The 23765-nt window shown below is 39.9% G+C and overlaps 1 protein-coding gene across 1 annotated transcript in view; it reads left to right on the forward strand.

The window, feature by feature from the left end:
• SNED1 (sushi, nidogen and EGF like domains 1) overlaps positions 1 to 23765 on the forward strand; it is a 1598911-nt gene that overhangs the window by 1052609 nt on the left and 522537 nt on the right. Inside the window, exon 20 of the mRNA XM_044070335.1 lies at positions 20027 to 20140. Within this exon, the coding sequence (XP_043926270.1) occupies positions 20027 to 20140 (114 nt within the window). The remainder of the gene's footprint in view (positions 1 to 20026; positions 20141 to 23765) is intronic.

Raw genomic sequence — 23765 nt, forward strand, 5'->3', positions numbered from 1 at the left:
TTGTGGGAAGCAAATACCTCATAAGGACTTCCATTCTTATTGTATTCCTTGCTAGGCCCTGATCACAACGTAGCTAACTGCAGATTTTGTGCTAGATTTAACCAACGCACTATTAAGCGTCGGTACGATTTTGCATTTCATTACTTTGGCCGAAGATTTAATTACACTATGTCATCGGATAGCCATCCGACTACCGCAATTCACAAGAAACGCAAGGAAAAGGAAAGAACAGGCATCTGAGGTCCAAAACTGACAACGAGGCTTCTTCTAAGCCAGTTGCCGGTTCACTGGTTCTCAGTGAGGTGATTTTGCAACCCCTAACGCCCTCTACCTCAGAGCCGCAGGCCACTTCTGACTCCCACGTGGAGCAGACTAGGCCTCTGGAAACTCAAGGTATTGGACACTTGGAAAATATTCCCTCAGATGGGTCCGGAGCCACTGAGCAGGCATCGGCTTCTGAGGGTTTCAGGCCTACACAGTTATATATAAAACCGACTACAGCTTCAAAGACAAAGACTAAAGCACCACTAAAGACAAAGAAACAAGTGCAGCAAGCCCATGGACAGGCCTCCATGCCTAAGAAGCAGATGCTCAAAATGGCCAAAGACCTAATTACTTTGATCAGGGGTTCCCATCCCCCTCCTGAGAAGAGGCCTGGGCAAGAGACAGAATATGAATCTTCAGATCAGGTTTCCATTTCCTCTGACTCCTCTTCTGACCAAGAATACTCTCTCCCTCCCTATGAGGTTTCCGATGCTGAAGAATCTATCCCTTCAGCCTCCCCTCCTGAGGATTATTCTTTTGGGGAAACCCTGCATACCATGAGGGATCACTTCCACTGGGAGAGCCAAGACTACTCAGAATCTAAGAAAAGGCTTAGAGATTTTCTTTTACTACCTCAGCACATGCCTCTTGCTATCCCTCCTGTTTTAGACATTGTAGATTATGTATTTTCAGAGTCCAGCCTGTCCCCTGACTCTTTACCCCCTGCACCTGTTAACCCAGACAGATACTGCAGGGTTCCAGATTCACATAAATTTATTTATAAAAACCCTGCTGCTGACCCAGAAACTATTTCTCAGGGTCCCAAAGGGGTCAAGGCTTCCACTGCAAAAAAGCCTATCCCCTCTGATAGGGATTCAAGGGCACTGGACAGATGGGGGGAAACGGTTTACACTTCTGCTACCTTGGCTGTGAGGGCTTTACATTGTCAATTTCGTATGCTTAAATATCAGCAATACTTATTGTCACTGCTTAAACAGAAAATGTTAACAAATTCTGAATGTGCAGGAAACAAGGAAATGCAGGATTTATTGCATGCAACTGAACAAGTGGGAAAGCATACTTTGCAATGTGGTTTTGATTCTCTGGAGGCCTCTTGCAGGGCCGCTGTTACGGGTTCTGTCATTAGGCGACATGCTTGGTTAAAGGAACAGAATCTGCCTGATCATGTTAAAGCAAAATTATTAGATGCTCCATTACAGCATGATACTTTGTTTGGTGTTAAAGCAGAAGAGGTGTTGAAGAAAATGGAGGACAAAGCGAAATCTATGCAGACAGTTAAGGATTTCTTACAGGTGCAGCCACCCAGATTTAGCAGGAACTGGCCTACAAAGAATTGGTCCTTTCCAGTGTCAGACAGGCCACAAAGAGGCAGATACAGACAACCCAGAGGCAGATCCCAGCCCCAAGGCTCATACAGGCCTAAACAATGGGGTGCTTCTACCTCCAAAAGCGGAGAAGACAAATCACAGCCATACAGGAAACAGTACCAATGACTTTCTTCTGCCAGAACCAAGCACTTATCTTTTGGCAGCCCCCTTAGGGGGAAAACTAGCACTTTTTTCACAAAATTGGCACATGATCACCCAGGACAAATGGGTCTTGAATATAGTGTCTCAGGGCTACAGGTTCCACTTTCACACCCTGCCAAGGGCAAAAGGTATGCCAGACCTGCCACACAATCAATGGGCAGATGCACAAAAGCAAGTTTCATCCCTCATGGACATGAGGACCATTCAGCGAGTACCACAGCAAGAGCAGAGACAAGGATTTTACTCAAGACTTTTCTTGGTACCCAGAAAGGACAAAGCCTGGAGACCAGTACTGGATCTGTCTATTCTAAACACATTTCTGGATGTTCCAAAATTCAAAATGTTGACTCTGCAGCAGCTACTGCCCATGCTGGGCAAGAAGGCTTGGCTTGTAACTTTGGACCTAAAAGAGGCATACCTGCATGTCCCAATCAGACAATCTTGCAGAAGCTACCTCAGATTCATAGCTGGCTCAATGCACTACCAATTGTCTGCACTGCCCTTTGGCTTATCTACTGTACCCAGGGTCTTCACAAAATGCCTGGCACCAGTAATTGCATTTTGCAGACAAAGAGTAATTCAAATATATCCTTACTTGGACAACTGCCTTATTCAAGCAGAGAACAAGGACATTCTACTAAAGCATCTGTCGTTTGTAAAAAGATTACTACTTTGCCTAGGGTACACAGTGAACGAAAATAAATCAATACTAGTACCCTCTCAAGAGATAATATTCCTGGGTGCAAGCTTAAATACAACTGCCCAGATGGCTTATCTCATGCTAGACAAACAAAGGCAACTGACTTCTTACTTCAAAATGCTGGCAACAAAGACCCAGTTATCTGCAAGAAAAATTCTGCAGGCTTTGGGCTTCATGGCATCCTGCATTCTGCTAATTCCATATGCCAGACTGCATATGAGGAAACTACAATGGTATTTAAAAAGTGTTTGGACTCAACATTGAGACAGCCTGGAAACATTAATTACCCTCATTCCCTGCCTGCAACAGGAATTTCGATGGTGGGCACAGGCCTGTCACCACAAAAAGGGACAGCCATTCACTTTATCCACAGCCAGGCAGACACTAACAACGGATGCATCAGATTATGCCTGGGGGGCCCACATGGCAGGAAAATGTATTCAGGGCACATGGCCCTCAAGCCAGATGCATCTTCATATCAATCAAAAAGAGATGCTAGCTGTTCAGAATGCCCTGACAGGTTTCAAGGATCTACTTCATCCAGGACAACTACTGATAAAGACGGACAATACTACAGTCATGTGGTACCTAAACAAGCAGGGAGGCACACATTCCTACCCCCTCTGCAGACAAGCCATGACTTTGTGGGACACAGAATTGACTTATCAAGTTCACCTGCAAGCACAATTCCTGCCAGGAAAAATAAATACTCTGGCAGACGAACTAAGCAGAAACCTCATGGATCCCCATGAGTGGAAACTGGATCCACAAGTCTTCAGCATGATAACAAGGAAATGGGGATGCCCAGACATAGATCTATTTGCCTTCCCTCACAACTGCCAACTACAGAAATTCTGCACAAGGACTTATCACAAGCAAGCATGGAAAGTGGATGCCTTATCCTTCAGCTGGAAAAACCTAACAGTATATGCCTTTCCTCCACTGCCTCTCCTCCCCAAGGTACTCCTAAAGGTCAGACAAGAGAAACCAAAAATGATACTGATTGCCCCAGACTGGCCACACCAGCACTGGTACCCAATCCTAAAGAACTTGTCTCAAGGTCCAGCCTGGACATTGCCTCATATTTCTCACTTACTGACCCAACAAAACAATCAGATCCTGCACAGCCAACTCAGGACCTTAAATCTGGCAGCATGGCGGATAATGTAGCCATTCAGAACACTCCTCTCTCCAAAGCTGTGATGGATGTTATTTTGGAGGCCAGGAGGCCCAGTACCAGAAAATCTTATGCAGAAAAATGGAAGAGATTCTGTGCTTGGAACCAGGCACAAGGAATTGACACGTTTGTACCAAATATTCCTCAGATTTTACAATACTTAACTGAGATGCTGGACAAAGGCTTATCCTTTTCATCAATTAAGATTCATGCCACTGCCATTTCAGCCCATTACAATATGGAACCACCTATCTTTTCTCATCCTTTAATAAGGCAGTACCTCAGAGGGGCCAAAAACATAAGACCTCCAAGGAGAGCACCAAACCTGCATGGGACCTCAATTATGTCTTGGAAAAACTCACACCGCCTCCTTTTGAGCCAGCCTCAACAGCTGATTTAAAATTTTTATCCTGGAAAACAGCTCTGCTCCTAGCAATAACCTCTGCAAGATGAGTCTCAGAGTTACAGGCACTCATGGATGTGGAACCTTTTATCATTTTCCATCCAGACAGGGTTTCTCTGAGGATTAACCCGAGATTTATGCCTAAGGTGGTGTCCAGTGTGGCCCTTAACCAAACCATTCACTTGCCTACCTTTTATCCAAACCCACAGAACAAGGGTGAGAGACTTCTGCATTCTTTGGACATACACAGACAGCTATGATTCTACTTGGACAGAACTAAAGCTTTCAGAAAGACTGAGCAACTTTTAGTGGCATATGCTGCAGGATCACAAGGAAAGGCTATCTCAAAACAGACTATTTCAAAATGGATAGGCCATTGCATTCATTTCTGCTACTCACAGCATGGCAAATCAGTGCCTAAGGGCATTAGGCCACATTCAACCAGAGCAGCAGCCACTTCAGCAGCCTTACTCAGAGGAGTACCAACCAAAGACATCTTAGAGGCTGCAACTTGGAGTTCAGTGCAGAATTTTACAAAGCACTACCACTTACCTCTCTACTCTAAATCCAGAGCAGGCTTTGCCACTGCAGTTCTGCAGGGCCTCCTAGCCTGTCCTAATCCTATTTAGCCCAGCCACCCATCTTCAGCTTTGGGATTCAACCCAAGAGTAATGACTGCAACAGTGAAACACGATGAACATAGTACAGTTGTGTACCTATCATAAATATAGATGTTCGAGTGTATTCACTGTTGCAGTCCAGGTTACCCTCCCACCATCCCCCTTTCTTTTGATGGGTCTTATCTGTACTTCTCTATTCTATACAACCTATGTGGTGTATTTGCTTGTAGTTGAAGGAAATGTTTACTTTAGTGCATGCATGTTTATTGGCATAATTTATTTAGCCTACCCTTTAGGGGGCACCTGACATCTGGGGCAAGTAAAACTGAAGAAAATAGCATTGGCTGCATCTTTTATACCTCTGGTGTACTGACGTCAGGGAAGAGGTAACAGCAACCGACGCCAGACCAAGACTTTGGAATTCAGGCCGACTGCGGGTAGCCTGCCAGTAGGATAACCCAAGACTAATGACTGCAACAGTGAATACACTCGAACATCTACATTTATGGTAGGTACTCAACTGTACTTTTGGCTTTGTCAAGGGGAGATCTTGCCTGCTGAACCTAGTTGACTTCTAGGCAGTCACCAAGGCTGTGGATGAAGGTAAGGCAATGTATACAGCCTACCTCGACCTGGCCAAGGTCTTTGATACCATTCCCCATTTGGGTATCATTGATAAACTCACCAAACTAGGCATTGATCCTTATATCACTAGGTGGGGTGCAAACTGGCTCACAGACAGGACCTACAGAGTGAAAGTTGTGAATTCCAAGTCAGACTGTCAACCAGTCATGAGTGGAGTCCCACAGGGCTTGGTCCTGGGCTCTCTCCTGTCTGGCATCTACTTTTCAGACATCCAGGCCAACACAGAGGAACTCTGGCTGACCAAGTTCACTGATGACTGCAAGCTAGGAGTCATTATCAACCCCCCAAGTGATGCAGACATCCTACGAAAGGGCCTCTGTGAGACCAATGACTGGTGTCGGAACCATGGCCTTAAGCTTAACGCCAAAAAATGTGTTATCATTCCCTTTGGAAAAAACTCAGTTCCCACAAATTACTACATCAATGGGAGCCCACTAAACACTGAAGGGGCCATAAGAGATTTCAGCACCCAGGTCGACAGACACCTCACCTTTGACCACCACATTGCCACTGTGATCAGAAAGTCCCTCTACGTGGCATATCTTATAACCAAGATTTTGCATCCAGAAAGAAAGAGGTCATCATCTCTCTCTCTACTCATTCCTCATTAGACCAATCATTGAATATAACGCCTGTTTGGCATGTACCTGACCAGACACCTACAACAGTTGGAGAGGCCAGAAAAGTACCTCACAAAAAGGATCCTAGGCCTTAAACACAGGTCCTACATGGACAGACTCAAGAAACTTCAGCTGTTCTCAGTCTCTTATCGTCTACTTAGAGGTGATCTCTGCTTGACTTACAAAGCCATGTTCGACCCAGCCCTACTTGAAATGCTACACCCAAATCCCAGTCTCCCTGCACCACCTATTCCAGAGATCACAACCTCACTACCATAATCAACCAACAAAACATGCTGGAGGGACAGGTTCATCTCCCAAAGACTGCCCATGCTCTGGAATAAGCTTTCCATTCATGTCAAGCAGAGCACCTCGCTGTCACTCTTCAAGAGAAATCTCAACGAGTGGATGGGTAACAGAAAGTTCACCCCAGGGATCACTCCAGTTGCCCTACTGGATAGAGGCACTGTGAACTAACATCGAGTGGCACGGTGCCAGGGCAATTTTTGGGGGCTAGGCTTGTAAAGACTCCAGGGTCATTAGCCTAATACACACCTATGAACTTATGAACCTATGAGTGCTACTTTATTTGTATAATAAACTAGTAAAAAAGCACTTACCTATGCAATAAAGGTTTCTGTGGAACTTTATTTGGATTCTTACTTGGATTTTTATTGGATTTTGGCTTCTCCTTGGTTTTAGTGTTTGGAACATTTTTTCTTTTACATTGGACTTTTGTGTTTGTTCCATCACTCAGCAAACAGGGCTTTTCCTTTTTCATTATTGCTTGTTATTGTGTTTTATCCCTGTTTACCATGGCAGAAGAAGAATATGTTGGCATTCAATCATTTGTCGATAGGACTGATGGGGATGTGAGCTGTCAACGCTTTCTACAACTGTTGAAATTGGATTCGAATCCATTACTAACTGGTGAGTTTCCAACTCAGTTAGAATATGACAAGGATGATAATCAGGAACGGATTGATGTGAGGCAACAGTTACGAGCACTAGAGAATGATTTATATAGACTGAAAAGACTGCAGCTTCAGAGATTTCACATGGAAGCCAGTGTTAAATTTAAAGTAGTACCCAGGGGTTTACGAGTAATGAATATGCCCTCATATGGTACTCTTTATCCAGAACTGCTAGTGAAATGGCAGCAGATAAATATTGACACTAGCATTAAATACATGCAGTTGATTACAGACTTTTTCCTACCCTTAGAAAATGAACTCTGTGATAAAATAAAACAAACGCAAGAATTGCTGTATAAAAATTCTCATGACAGTTTTATAGATTCTCGTTTGTCTGAACTGACAGATCAAGTCAGCTCCTATGAACGGAGATTATTACAGACGAAGCAGAAAAAGTTAAAGAGGGATTTAACTGATTTTCAGAAAGGGAATGTCTTCTTGTGGCCCAGAGAACCCAGAGCAGACATAGTCCATGCTGAAAAGGATGCTGGAAAAAGCATTAACAATAACGTCAAGAATGGTAAAGAGCAGCTGCTCATGATGCCTCAGCAGAATGTTGGATGTTTGGTAGTGACTGCATCCACTTTGACTACTGCTGGGTTTACCAACTCCCTTGACATTGCTACAGTTATACATACTGAAAGACGAGTGAATTGCTCCAACAATACACCACTTATTCCATATTCTGAACAAGTGGTGAGATGGAAGGAGGTCACAACCAATAAGGAAACTACAGTGGGGGATGTGGAATCATCCATTAACCATGAACGATCATTCCCGACTTTACCCCTCCCTTTTCATGTACGATCAAAGAGGCCTTGGAGGTGGAAACAGAGGGCAGGAAATTCAAAAGGAAACACTCGACAGGGGAAGGACAGGTACAGACACTGAAAAAAATGTGGCAAACGACCTAGTTTGCAATATTTCCATGCGGCAACTAGATGAAGATGAGGTGAAAGTGTGAAACAAGGGCTTAAGCTTCATACCCTCCATGCAAGCGGATTTACCAAGTACGTTGATTGAACTGGGATTGTTTGCACGTAACGTTTCCCTGAAAATGATATATGATGTAAGTACTGAAAATGTGGATGTTGATCTTTTTAAAAAAACAAGTATTTTTACACCCACTCTATCACCGAGTGTTGAAGTGTTTATTAAAGCATGTGAGAATAACTTATATACTGCTCTTAGATCTGATTGCAGAGATAAGAGGTTTTACAACATGACGTTAAATGAGAGACAAGCACTGACTAGGCTTCATAATGATGGGGTTATAATTATTAAGCCTGCTGACAAAGGGCACCAGATAGTAGTGATGGACAAATTGTTTTGTTAAGAATCCTTGAATAATATGTTGGATTGTGAGAATACATATAAATTACTTGAAGTAACAGAGGTAAAATCAATAATTGAGAACTATAAACGGCAAATTGAGAATTGCTATTTAGAGCATGCTATACCTGAATGTCTGTATAAATATTTTATTATTGACACACCTGTTATTCCCAGTTTTAATGGACTTCCTAAGGTCCATAAGAATAAATTGAGACCACCATTCAGACCCATCGTTTCAGGATCTGGATGGATTACCGAGCCATCATCTGTTTATCTGGGAAAGCAATTGAGACCTATGATTTCTAAACATTGTTCAATATTGAGAGATTCTGAGCATTTTTTAAAAGATTTGTATGCCTTTCTAAGCAGCTACAAGGCAACTGGGAAAGAACCTTTGGTTACCTTGGATGTAGTATCCCTTTTCACCAGCATTCCCAATGAGGTAGGAATATGCTATGTAAGGGAGTTCTTGATGAAAGATGCCACAATAGCTGTAGGAAAGATTGATTTAATTTGTTTCCTACTTGAATTAATTTTAGAATTTAATGTTTTCACATTGGAAACAAGGTATTTTTTGCAAACATCAGGTGTGGCCATGGGGACCCCAACAGCTAACAGTTATACAAACATAGTAATGGCACAGTGGGAACAATGCTTCATGATGAATAATGATTTCAGTAGGAATATATTATTTTTCCGGCATTTTGTGGATGATTTGTTTCTTTTATGGGGGGATACTGAAGAAAGGTTACATGAGTTTATTGAACATCTGAATAATAGTACAGAATTTTTGAACTTTACTGTTAATAGTTCTAGGACTAGCGTTGACTTCTTGGATATTAAAGTAATAAGGGAAACAACAACTGGAAAGATATACACTAGCCTGCATAGGAAGGAATGTTACCGTAACAGTTATGTTCACCATACAAGTATGCATCCACCCCACATCTTTAAGAATGTTGTTAAGAATCAGGCTGTGCACATGTCCAGGTTACATGCCACGCACCGGGATTTTGAGACCAGTTTGGCAACTTTGAGGGATGAGATTGCAGTGAGAGGTTACCCCAAAAAAGAGATAGAGGAGGCTTGTCAAACAGCCAAATGTCAGACAGACAATATAGGGAAACCATACTTCTCCAGTCTGGCTAGAGATAATCTGACCTCTGAGAAAAGGATAGGTGGCACACACGTTTTGAGCTATAACATGACACATTCGACAGATACACATCTGATTAAGAATATACTGTATAGGAACTGGCATATTCGAGGTACAGATGATCAAGTCAGTAAGATAGTAGGTGATAGGCCAAAGTTTACATATAAAAACAGTAAATCACTCAGAGGAATGCTCTGCTATAAAGAAAGATTGGAACATCCCCCTCTGGTGACCTATGAGACAGTGAGATGCAACAAGTGTGCATTCTGTCAGTACATTGAAACCAACAGATTATTTGTACACCCCATAACACGGAAATCATATAAATTTAGTGCCATGGGGGAGTGTTAAACTAAGGATGTGATATATTTAGCCCACTGTGTATGCTGTGACGCATTCTATGTTGGAAAAAGCAACAGACGCCTCAGAGAATGGATACAGGATCACTTCTATTGTTTTAGGAGAGGACAGGAACATAGTGCAATAGCCAAGCATATGTTGCAACAGGGGGAGAACCATTATTTTAATTTCTCCATTATAGACAATTTAGTAGATAATATGAGAGGTGGGGATTTAAGTAACAGAACTGAACAGAAAGAACTTAGATGGATTTTGACACTGGCTGCACATAAATCACTGGGGCTGAATGATTATATATCCCTTAAACCTGTTCTGAAGAACAGGAAACTTAGGAAGAAAGTAGTATGAAGCAATCTGCTGTGCTCTGGAACTAGGGTTATGTTTCAAATAGGACATGCAAGCATGCTTTACAGTGCTTTTAGGCTTTTTACACACATTTTTATATATTTTTATACACACTTTTTATGTGTTTTTTATATGTATTTCTACATGTATTTTTATATGCATTTTCTACATACATGTTTTTATCTGATTTAAAAGAGTGTGTATCTCTTTGAATCTGGAAAGCATTGGAGTCTTGTATTCTCCACGGGGATTGGTGGGTCTTGTGTGATGTGTATTATAAAAAGGGGATTGTTTTTAAGCATGTTTGTTTTGGTCTGAGGAAGCAACCAGGAGAGGTTGTGAAAGCGCTTACCTATGCAATAAAGATTTCTGTGGAACTTCATTTGGATTCTTACTTGGATTTTTATTGGACTTTGGCTTTTCCTTGGTTTTAGTGTTTGGAACATTTTTTCTTTTACAAAGAAAAGTTATGATGATTTTTAATGAGAACATTTTCAGATTTTACATACAGCCCTCCTGCACAGATTTACCACCCCTTTCTGACTCTGACTTGGTATACCTATAATGTTTGACTGCGATCAAGGGAAAGAAATTCTGTCCATAGCCATGTATGGCAGCTGTGTTTCTTTGTTTTATTTGTACTTAAATGACTACAAGAAATAATAATTTATACCACATTTTGCAAGACTCATATTTCTTTGCTGGAGCCAGACACTGCACCCCTTGCTGCAACATATCCATTAAGAAAATTTACTGTGATCAGGTGAATATATGTTAGATGCATTTACACATAGCCTGTCTCATCCATGGAATAACTACCTTTTATGTATATCCACCTCCAACACTTTACTGTAATGAGAGGAGAAATCATGTCAGACTGTTTAACACATAAGCATAAGCATACAGACACACACACACACACACACACACACACACACACACACACACACACACACACACACACACACACACACATGCAAGCATGCACCCACCTAAATCTACTGAAAATCGAAATTCACTTCTGTTTAAAATTGTTTGCATGTAATAAGGTGGCAGTCATGGTTAGTGGTCTTCACTGAATGCCCAAACGGTCCTACTCTTATTACTCTTTTTTGAAAAGGTACATCTCAATTGTTTGATAAAGACCAGATGAAAAATTCTGTCCATAATGATGCACTCTGCTTGTTTTTCATACAAACACGTTACACACACACACACACACACACACACACACACACACACACACACACACACACACACACACACACACACACACACACACACACACACACACACTCCCACACACACACACACACACCCACACACACACACACACACACACACACACACACACACACACACACTAATTTTTTTTTAACTGTGATTATGTCATAGACAGTCACTTGCTTTGAAGCACACACGAAAAATACTCCAGTCACCACGTTTTGAGTAAGTACATTGCAAGTGTGCACATGTGCTCCAGTAAAGGAAGGTTTAGTCACAATAAATGTTTTATGCACACAAACACACACAGACATAATTATAGTCCTCCTTTCTGTCCATGGTTTCCTATGAGGTGATCCGTGACTTGCCATCCATGCTGTCAAACCCTGCTCTGCTTGGCTTCCTATTTCTCAGAAAGACAAACTCCTCAGTTAATACCTGTTTCAGAGACCTGGTCTTGCACCAAAAGCTTACCAAGCCCTGATTCAGGAATAAATTCATCATGTACTGCCTCCTATATATATATATATATAGATATAGATATATATATATATATATATATATATATATATATATATATATATATATATATATATATATATATATATATATATCAGCTAATGCAGGACTATAACATATAATTATAAATGTACATCATGTGGAGCTTAAATTTGGAGCTTTTCTCCCCAGATCTCAGCTGAAAATGTGTTTTACCTAGTTGGACTTTTCCCAATAAACAAAGACAAATAAATAAGTAAGACCATTGCAGCAGTCAAACTTCAGTTAGATGAATGGATGGGACTGAGAAAGGTCATCCCAGGAGTCATTAGCAAGGACATCATCTCATTGTACCAAATACGTTATTTGTATTTGAAAGTATATACTATGGAGTGGTCTCGGAGTTCTCTGTGAGGCTGGTCACTTCTTTCATGCACTCTGTAAAATATTATTACCTTAAAGTTATTTTTTGGTAATTTATGCCAAGTTTTACATGACTTTGGTTCCAGTGGAGCTTTACGTGATCGTACTTGAGATAATTATTCACATTTTGGTAAAGGTGACGAAAGCATGTTGAAACCCAAAAAGTTGAGGGGTAGTTGACTGTTGTTATGCCTTGTGTTAGTGATGACAGTAATAGCTGAAAGTGCTGAGGCTTTGGAATTCACAGATAGATGAGGCTATGTAAGCAATATGTCAACAGATGAAGGTGGTATGTGGGCTCATTAAACATTATGTAAAACGACTTGAATCCTTTGCTGATGATTCCACTAAGTTTTTAAAGGATTAGTATGCTATGATATTGCCTTTGCAGTAGCGGATGGCAGAGATTCAAAATAAGATGGCAGAATTAAGCAGCCTTTTTTTATGCTGATCAAATGTCAGCTAATTTGGAAAACAAGGCAAGGAGATGCAAGTTGAGGCTACGTAGAGTGCTAGAAGATGATGAAGGATTTGACTGTTTTTTATCCATGAAAACCAAGATAGTGGAATGGAGTGTGTGTGTGTAAAATGCCCCAGGTGAATATACCTGGTGGCTAGAGGTACTCTCTCTTGGGGATATAGAGTTTCTCTCTCTTGGGGATATAGAGTGCATATCAATTACCATTGTCATTGGCAGATACAGTGCATGGTCATTCAAAAGTGATTTCATCATAGTATGTGACTTGGTACAAGAAAAAACAGGTATGCTCACAGCTTTGGTGACCAACATTCCTCCGAACCATACCAAATTACTCAGTTTTTATTGACTTTCTGGGTCCAAATAATGGGGTGCCACTATTCCCGAGTGGCACCCCTTAATTTCCAAATTTACCGGCTGTTTTATTTGAATTTTTTTCCTGGCTTTTTGAGCTGACATCATCACGTGCAGGATGACATCAGCTCTGTGAATTGCCTGCCAGCCTGTCAGAATTGAGCTCAAACAACAACGTGCATTTATTTCCGGCTTGCCACCAGGCAGTGGAACTCCTTAGCTGTTAATGGACTGCTGCAGAGTTACCTGCAATGTGGTTTCCGAGAACGGAACTGCTGTTAATGGATTGCTGCAGAGTTAAGTAAGTTCATTAGCTGCAAGGTGGTTTCCAAAGCTGTGAAGCTGCAGAGTTAAGTGTGTGTGTGTGTGTGTGTGTGTGTGTGTGTGTGTGTGTGTGTGTGTGTGTGTGTGTGTGTGTGTGTGTGTGTGTGTGTGTAAAATGCCCCAGGTGAATATACCTGGTGGCTAGAGGTACTCAGGCTCAAAGCCTGTACCTTGGGTACAGGTAACAAGAGCCTAAAGTCCCTACCCACCACCATTTCCACATTTATGCCTCATATTTTTTGTTCTGTTCCTCATAAAATCTGTGGTTTTCTGGATATTTGTGACAAATCAGTGAAGGACTGAATTCACTAAATAATGACAGGCATTTAAATTACAGACTTCATATTCTTCAGAAAATAAATGGTGACACAAAATGTTTTATTCTAGCAATTTTCTAAGTTTAAAAGATCAGTATTTGAAATTTGTCCCTGTTTTGGGGGCTGTATTCCCCCATTATTGGCTTTATCCAGTTTTTATTTTTGTGCTAAGAGGTGATATGGTGAGAATTGAGAACTGAATTCTGTATTCCCCCATTATTGCTTTGTCCATTTTTTGTGCTAAGAGGTTGAGAGCTATGGTAACAAGTGAGAACTGAATTCACTAAATGATAGCCATTTAAGTTTCAGTCTTCCTCTCTTTCAAGAAACTGCTGATTTGGGATAGTGATATGTTGCTCTGACTGTAGTCCTGTGTTCAAGACTTGGCAGTGGAATGCATGGTGGTAACACAACATTTTATTCTAGCAACTTTCCAAAATTATACAAGCAATGTTTAAAATGTGTCCCTGGTTTTTGGGCTTTTGTCCCCCCAATACATTTTGGCTTTTTCCAGATTTCTTGTGCTGCAAAGTTGAGAGATACAGTTAAGTGTGGATTTTACAAGGAGCTGAGAGCTTCAGGGGAAGATAAGTTTAGTGTTTCTTATGGTGAGTCTGCTTGCATTGCTAATAGCATAACAGGTTAAATACTTGCTTTTGATGCATAAGACTATGGGTTCTATTCCCACAGTATGTAGATGCATTGCTGATACTGTACTGTGTTGTTGTACTTTTAAAGGGGGTGGGTGTAACAAATCAAGGATGTAGCTACAGATGCAATAGAAGTGAGAAAATGTCATGCACAAGGGCATTTGTGCCTCATTGGAAAGAGTAAAAAATATCATTAACCCAAATTCAGGAACAGAAAATCAGAATTATTATATTCTGTGCTGCATTATAAGAAAAATATTTTTAAACAAGTACAGTATATTTTATAGCATTCAAGATAAAACACATATTTTTCCACTGCAGACAGTGGAGAAGCAAGAGTGGCCAGTTAACAGCACCTGGATTCAACTATAGGTTTGATGCTTCAGGATGAATGTAGGAGAAGGTCTGTCAGTACTTGGTCTTGGACTAAAAATTGGAAGTCTTAAAACATGCAGTTCACCTAGTTTATTTTGTTGTGCATTTACAGCTATTTAGTTGGTCTGATAAATATAAATCAGAATAAGTCAAGAAAAAAACTGAAATTGAAAATACGTTCGAGAAGCTGTCCAAGATGCCCATGGCTTACACTACTGTCATTCTATGTTTATATATATAAAGGTGTGTGTGTGTGTGTGTGTGTGTGTGTGTGTGTGTGTGTGTGTGTGTGTGTGTGTGTAATGAGCCTTTTATGATGGAAATGTTCTGAATTGGGCAGTTTTGTTATTATTGGTTCATGCATTTTATTTCATTGCCTACTGGAAAAATGTTCAAACAATAAATTTAAAATGCGCTCTAAGTCTAGCAAGTGTGCTGTATTATACAAGGAATATAATTTAATAAAGTCAGGAAGGTGTATCAAAGAACACATTTATGTTTTTTGTTTTGTGTGCAAGAGGCCTATGATTTGAAAACAGCCCAAAGGTAATCTTTATCCACCACTGGCCAGATGCATTTTCTTTGGCTGTGGTGTGGGTTTCAGTGCTGTTTCAATTAATGTGAGTTTCAAGGGCAGAGAAGTTTTAATGCTAAGTCTATTTTCATTGTGAGACAGTATTGCTTTGTTTAGCAGATGTCTATTAGTGTTTGCGCATTGTGCTATAAAATATAAATATAAAAGCTAAATAATCATTGTAGAAGTAAAGCAGTATGCATGCGGATTAGTGTTTATGGTAAATGGGGTGAAATAGCTAGGTAATAGTACATTGGAATGGCTGCAGGGGGACTCTGGTGCCATATACTGGTTGTCTGTTCTACAATTTGGTATCCCACAATTCCATTGGAATGGGTGGGGTTACATAATTATGTATGCAAATTTGATGTTAATCAGCGTTTGAAAGCTGGCATCCCACAATTCCATTGGAATGGGTGGGGTTTACATAATTATGTATGCAAATTTTATGTTAATCGGCATGCAGATTTGTACCTATTTTTCATGGGCCTTGTCCAGATTTTTAATGTTTCCAGGTTAAGAGATATGGTGACCAAGGAAGTAGATTTTGAAAGACCAGCAATGGTGGTTCACTCACAGACTGTGAAACAGGAAAGGATACAGTTTCTAACTCAAATAAAGGAAAGGCAGTCATGACAAATGTGGTATAAGTTATGGTTCCCAATACCCCCTAAAGTATTTGTCTCTATGGGAATTCAAATATTCACATCTGATCAATCAATAATGGATGCTTGGTCTTCCCTCCTATCTTGGACTATGTCTGGAATTTTCCATGGAGGACTCATGTACGAATGATATCCAGAAACTGTTGAAGTGGAGATGGAATGGAAACAAGTTAGGACCAAAAAGATGATGCTACTGTAATTACGTAATTCTTAAGAGGAACCCATTGGAAAGAGAAAACTGCATGAATGTATATAGAGTACAGATTCATCAGGAGGCATGTAAGGCAATCCAGTATCTCCATTTTCCCAACAGCTTGCCACAGTTTGTTATTGTCGACACAGTATAGGTGTTAGAACAGTCAATAAAACAGAAACAAATTATTTTCCTGGAACTCTCTTGCTTTCCCCATTAGTCAGTGGACATTTGCAGTTTGATGTCTGGTGTCTCTGTCCCTTCTAAAATCAGCGTGTACATTTGACAGTTCTAATCCATATATAGCTGGCATGTAGCTTGCAGGATCTTGAGCATTACTTTGCCATCATGTGAAACAAGTGCAGTTGTTTGATAATTTGTATATTTTTTAACATTGCCCATTTTTGGGACTGGAATATAAATTGCCATATTCTAATCCAATAGCTACTGTTATTTTTTCCAAATTTGCTGGCAAATTCTAAAGAGCTCTGTGACTGGTACTGATGGTCCAATATGAGAGATTAGTTTTAGAGCTATGATTTTCTGGGCAATGATTTGAATTAAAATATTGTTTGCAACAGGAGTTTTTTTTTAGACATTTAAACATAATGAGTTTGGTTGGAGTGAGTTGTGGCCCATTAGGGCAAATTGAAAAGCATCATATTTCAAGGTTAATTGGTGAGAACCTGTACGATACATAATGTCAGGATGGCTACAGAAAGGGTTTGCTGTATAACTAGGCAATTTTACGTGATGGATGTGTATTAGTAATGATAATTGTTACTTGATTGAGATTACATGATTATTGGGGGAGGATGACCAAAGAGAGAAGAACAAATATTATACTTGAAAAATAATTGTGTTTATTTAATACTAATGCATTAAAAGATATACTGGAAGATGATAAGAAGATGATTAAAGAAATCATATATCACTGTAAATGTAATTGTTCCCTCTGCTGACTGATAAGATGTCATTTTTTGTTAGTAGTTTGGATGTGCCTTTTCTTTTGTTTAAATGTTGATGTTTCCCATTGCTAAAGTTATAATTTGTTCAGATTAATAAATATGTGAGCATTTTAAAAAAGTGCACACCTTAATGAATCTGGCACATACCTGGCTATGCCTACAGTTAAATGTTTCATCCTGGATGCAACATGTATGATTCTGCTTGATGATATCAGACTCATTACAAATGCAGAGGTCTTATTTCCCTTTGATGTGATAAATAAAGCACATTGCTGTCTGCACATATGTCCAGTGCAAACTGAATCCAAGCAATTGCTGCATTCTGTGGCAAGCCACTTGGTAAGTAGACCACATATCCAGTAACCTATGACCAAGATCAAATCCACTGGGGGTCATATATCCAGTAACCTAGGATAAGGGTCAAATTTAGTACAGGTCAGACAACCAGCAACCTAAGACCCAGATAGAGTCTAGTGCAAGGCACACATCCAGTAACCTAAGACCCAGATCAAGTCCAGTGCAAGGCACACATCCAATAACCTTGGATCAGGATCAATCCCATAAGCATGAGTGTTGCTTATCAAGTGCTGGGTGGCACTGATGATTTTCCAGTATACAACTGTCCCAAAATGTGCTTCACTATTCATTTTCACCACTGGCTATATTGTTGCTGCACTGGTGAACAATGTTAGGATTACAGCAAAAAAACTTGTGTTCAAGTTTGTTGCATTGGCAAGCTCAGTGCTTAATTTTTTATCATATGATATGTTTAAACAAAGTGGTAAATGAGTATTAACTGTTTCCATCTAGAATTAATGTAAAAATCAAAAGTAATCAAGAAAAAGTTAGCCTAGATCAGGGACTCTTTAAATATTGGCATTATTGACTTAAAAGTTGACAGAAAAAATGATTTGAATTATCAGTCATTTTCTAAACTAAAATAAGTCTTTAGGTTCATAGGTTCATAGGTTGGTACTAGCCTATCAGCCCTAGGACCTATACAAGCCTAGGCATAACAATTCCCTGGCTATTTCTTCCCACACTATTTACTTCCCTGGACCCTGTCTAGCAGGGCAACTGACGTGATATCACCCCTGGGGTGAATTTCCTTTCTCCCATTCAGTCATCAAGGTTCCTTTTGAAGAGGGCCAAAGAGGTGCTCTGCTTGACATGTTTAGGCAGTCTATTACAGAGTCTGGGGAGTCTCTGGGTCAGGAACCTATCCCTTCAACATGTTTTGTTTATTGTGATGACAAGGTTTAGATCCCTGGAGCGTGTGGTTCTGAGGGATTGGGATTTCTTTAAGTGTAGCATGTCCAACAGCTCTGGGTTTGACATGGCCTAGTTTTAATAGTTATCATTGCGAACTGTAATCTACAACATTTTTAAAGAAATGAATTGATTTTCACAAAGGGCAGAGCAACATTTTGAGCAACAATGAGGGCATTCATTGATAATTAGGGTCACTTGGCAGGTATGGCTTTGATGTTCATTATCTGTGAATAGCTGTAAATACAGGAAAGGTCAGTAAAATGCTGTTGGCTTTGGTCTGTGCTGGAATCTGGCAATGGCTAGATTTTTTGAAAATCTATCTGCAGGAGTATTTGTTCCTGAGGGATGAAAGGAGCAAGTAATAATATTCTTCCAAGAAGCAGTCATCCCATGCATTTGGGGAATAAGACAAACAGAGAACCAGTTAGAAACTTTTGAGTAGTAATACATTTTCACTGATTTAAAAGCAACATTAAGATTCTTTCCATACTGCCTTACATTACTGCCTTAATTTCTTCACATTGTGTGTTTCCAAAAGATTTTTCTAGACTTTGCATTAATTTCAAGCTTTAAGCACTCCAGAAAAACCATGTCCACCCACAGCTGTCTGTCTGCATTACAAAGAATGATGTTACAACCAATGATTATATTTTATATTACACGTGGATGCTTAAAAACAAAATTAAATGTTTAGTTTTCCTCAAATGTGATGTGCATTTAGTGCTTTATAAACACATACTGCATTTCATTTGGTAAAGTATGCATCTGTGTTATGTTCTGAGGTACTGGATGACTATTTAAGCAAATAAGAGTTTTATAAAATATTATAGACATATAATCCACAAGTCAGACTTCGAGTGTGGTCAATAAAATCAAAGAATTGTACCTTGAAACAAACAGATGTGAACTTTAGTCAAAAAAACTAAAAATAAACAAACACATTTGCTCTCAATTGTGCTTAAAGAAAAGAGCTTGTTTATTTTTAGTTTTCTGAAAAACCTTCGTCTGCTTGTTTCAAGATGCTATGTTTTGATTTTTTCTCTTATATAACCATGTGTTTTTTGTATTAAATATTGGCAATGCATTAACTAACTGCTTCATGTCTTTAAATTGAGGGTTTCAGAAACATTAGTCCATGATAATGTCACTACACCATTAAATGGATAGTTGAAACAATGCTTTCATCCTGTTTTATACTGCATGCAATGAACATAGTCTTAGATGAAACCAGTGATATTCTGTATGCATAACTCTCCTATACTCTTACTTGGCAAAAATTTACTTTTCTCAATTCACACACATAAGTAAATAAATGCATACGTATTTACCTATACATGTGTATATATATATATATATATATATATATATATATATATATATATATATATATATATGTAGAGTCACTTTAGAAGATTGAAAGCCCATAACATTGAAATTCAAATCTGAGACCAAACTCTTGGAAATTCAAAATACTTTAAATTCAAAACAGTGAATCCAATAACATTGAAAATACATAGGAAACCAACATTTAATATATGCCATATTTTTCTTGCACCACTTAGAATTTGATATCTGTGAGCTGGAGCCCTGTCAGAATGAAGGAGAATGCCAGAGTTATGAAGACTCATATCTGTGTCTCTGTCCAGAGGGCTTCATTGGTTACAACTGTGAATCAGGTAAGTTTCCAAGGGATATATGAGTATTCACATGATGATGTTGTTGATCGAAAACATACCAGTGTAATTTTTTTTGGTCTTTTATTAGAAAGTATAATAATGTTTTAAAACTACTTGATTAGTAATACATAAATAGTTGTACACAGCTCTAGGCACACTACACATAACACTGTTATCCAATCCATCATGTATATATATATATATATATATATATATATATATATATATATATATGTGTGTATGTAGTGTGTGTGTGTGTGTGTATATATAATATATATATATATATATATATATATATATATATCTATATATATATATATATATATATATATATTCATTATACATATACACACACACACACACACACACACACACAAATGACACATGCATTCCTTTTTTTGATTTCTCACTTAATTTTCACTCTTTTTAAAACATCAGTATCAAAACAATATGCTTATTGTGTGCTAACAGGTCATTTACATGTGAAAATATTATGACTTTTTGTCAGTACACTGGTCATCATCATCATCATCAGCCCCTTTTTCCTATTTTCTACATGGGGTCGGGGTATCACGTTAACTGTCGCCAGCTCTCCTGACTCAGTGCCACACTCCTGCCTTCTTCAACACTCATCCCTGACTGTCGAAGATCTTCTGTCACACAATCCATCCATTTGCTAGACACTTCATTTTCTCTTACCATCTTCCTGTCTGTCCCAAATCCTCTTCACCAGATTGTCTTCTACTTTTCTGCACGTGTCCTAACCACTGTAATCTGTTCTCTTTCAGCTTTTCTGCAATTGGAGCTACTTTGGCTTCTGCTCTTATGTCCTCATTTCTTTGTTTGTCCCACAGTGTGCATCCTACCACCCTTCTCAGGCTCTTCATCACTATCATCTCTAGCTTCCTCATCTGCTCTGTCTTTACTGTCCAGGTTTCTGTACCATACAGTACTAATGGTCACACCATTGTCATGTACACCTTATTTTTCAGCTTCTTTGGCATTCTTCTGTCATAAACTACAACTGAGACACTATGCCAGTTGGCTGCAGCCCCTCTGATTCTAGCTTTTACTTCTTCATTCAGACTTCCCATCTCATCAATCACCCCTCGCAGATACTTGAAGCTATTAACCTGTTCAACTACCTACCCTTCTATCTCAGTTCTCAGTTTCTTCTGATTTCCCCAATTTGCTGCCATTACCAATGTGTTATCTTTGCTTAGTTTCATCCCATGTGCCTTCAGTTTTGCATTTCATTGCCCTATCCTTTGCTGAAGTTCCTGCTCAGTCTGCCTGTAATTCCACATCGTCTGCATACAGCAGCTTTGTTGATCTGTCCCCTCCAACCTGTTTGCGAACATAGTCTGTCACCAGTATTAACAGCAGTGGGCTCAGAGCTGAACCCTAGTGCACACCCAGTCCCATTGGAAACCCGTCTGTGAGACCAAACACTGTTCATACTTGAGTCATTAGGTCCTAGTACATAGCCTGCACTAATTCTACATGTGCTTCTGGGACTTCAAACCATAGAAGTACTGGCCAAATCAGCTTTCTTGGGACCTTGTCATATGCTTTGTCCAAGGCTATGAATGCCCAGTTGGACTCTTTCCTCATCTCTAGCTTCTTCTCAGCTATCTCACTACAAACATCGGGTCAGTTGTGCTGCATCCTGATCTAAATCTGAACTGCTCATTTTCCATCTTACATTCTACTACTCTGAGTATCCATTTGTCAATCACCTTGTCCAAAACTTTCATGGAATGTGACAGGAGTTTAATACCTCTGTACTGCCCACAGTTGTGGATGTCCCCTTTAATCTTGTACACTGGCACGAGTATGCTTATTCTCCAGTCATCTAGGATATGTCTTTCTCTCCACACTGCTATGAATACCCTCAGGAGCCATTTCTCCCATATCGCACTCAGCATCTTTATCATATCTGCTGTGACCTCATCTGGGCCTGCTGCTTTCCCTGACTTCATTTTCCTTAGTGCTGTTCTTACTTCTTCTAGGGTGGGCTGCTCCTCTTCTCTCATTGTAGGCTGCTTCTGGGCAGCACAGCTTCTGTGGGGTTTTCTTCATTTATAAGCTGCTGGAAATACTCCTTCCATCTGTCTTTGATGTCTTATGGACTGGTGAGCAGGATGTTGCTGGCAACTGTTATGAAGGGTGTCTGACTGTCTTCTTTAGCTTTCTGTCTTTGCCTTGCAATCTGATATAGTTTCTTTGTGCCAGCTACTGAGTTACTTTCCAGAAGCTGGTAGAGTGCCTCTAATGCCCTGTTCTTTGCTATTGCAACTCCTTTCTTAACTTCTTTGTTAGCCAAACAGTATTCATTCATAGCCTGGTTGGTCTTTTCCATCTCCCCTTTTTTACTGCACTCCATCTTTCTTTTGATGACTTCCTGGACCTCTGCATTCCACCACCAGCTTTCCTTATGTACCTTATTTCCATACCTGGCTCAGCCACATATCAGTTCTGTAGTCCTATGTAAAAAAAAACAAAAGATCAATGTCTTGAATGCTCATACAAGCAAATATTCCAAAACTCTAAACTGTTTTTGTGGGGTCTGTGCCCCCTACACCCCCTGCTAAATATATATTCCAACTCTGAGATCACACTACAGAGAGGAAAGGGCAAATATTCTGATCCACACTGTAGTGCAAAAAAAATATCAATATTGAGGTCTGAAATATTCGCTCATGTGAGCCCTCGATATTTCAAACATTTGTCGTTCTAAAGTAGATCCATCCTCACACATGCTGTTTTGAGGTGCTGCCATTCTTCTTCAACTCCACCTATTTCCTCATCTTCTTGGGGTGCTAGAGCACTGAGTAATTCCTTGAACTGTTGTACTTTTTCTCCAGTCCACTTCCAGGTCATCAGCCTGGTCTCTGTTGACCTTAGAGCCCTCTTGGACCACTGCTAACAGCTGATCTTGGCAACCAGTAGCTTATGGAGTGGGATGACTTTGGAAGCATTGATTCTACCCCAGTGTCCATTCCTTACTAGGAAGAACTGTACCCAAGTTGCATGTTGGCCACTCTTGAATGTGATCTTGTAACTGTCTCTTATTTCTGAACCATGTATTGGCTACTATCAAGCCATTTGCTGAAAGAAGTCTAGAATGGTCTCTCCTTCTTTATTCCTGTTGCCCCACCATTGTGGACCCAGGAAGTCCTCATATCCTGTTCTGTCCAACCCCATATGTGCATTCAAGTCACACGTTATCGACACCAATTCATGTTGTCCTGCTTTGTCTAGTAGGTCCTGCAACTGCTGTTTGAATACATTCTTTTCCTCACTATCACACCCTGCTGTGGGACCTAAGCTGAGATTATGAATACGGCCCTATCATTACACTGGAGTTTGATTTCCATGAGTCTGTCACTAATTCTGATGATATCCCTCACTGTCTTCTGAAGGCTGTCTCTCACAACAATTCCCACACCATTTCTAGCCAGTCCTCCTACTGAGTAGTAGACTCTGGATCCCAAGCCAAGTGGTTTCACTGCACTGCACTGATTGGGCTTATGTCCAGCTTTTGCTCAACAGAGCTGTCCCAGGTAATCCACTCTGGGTAAATAGATGCTAGATGGCTAGTAGCATATTGACACAGGACTGC

The sequence above is a fragment of the Protopterus annectens genome, chromosome 4.part1, assembly GCF_019279795.1.
Source record: "Protopterus annectens isolate FY-2018-M chromosome 4.part1, PAN1.0, whole genome shotgun sequence".
Lineage (NCBI taxonomy): Eukaryota > Metazoa > Chordata > Ceratodontiformes > Protopteridae > Protopterus > Protopterus annectens.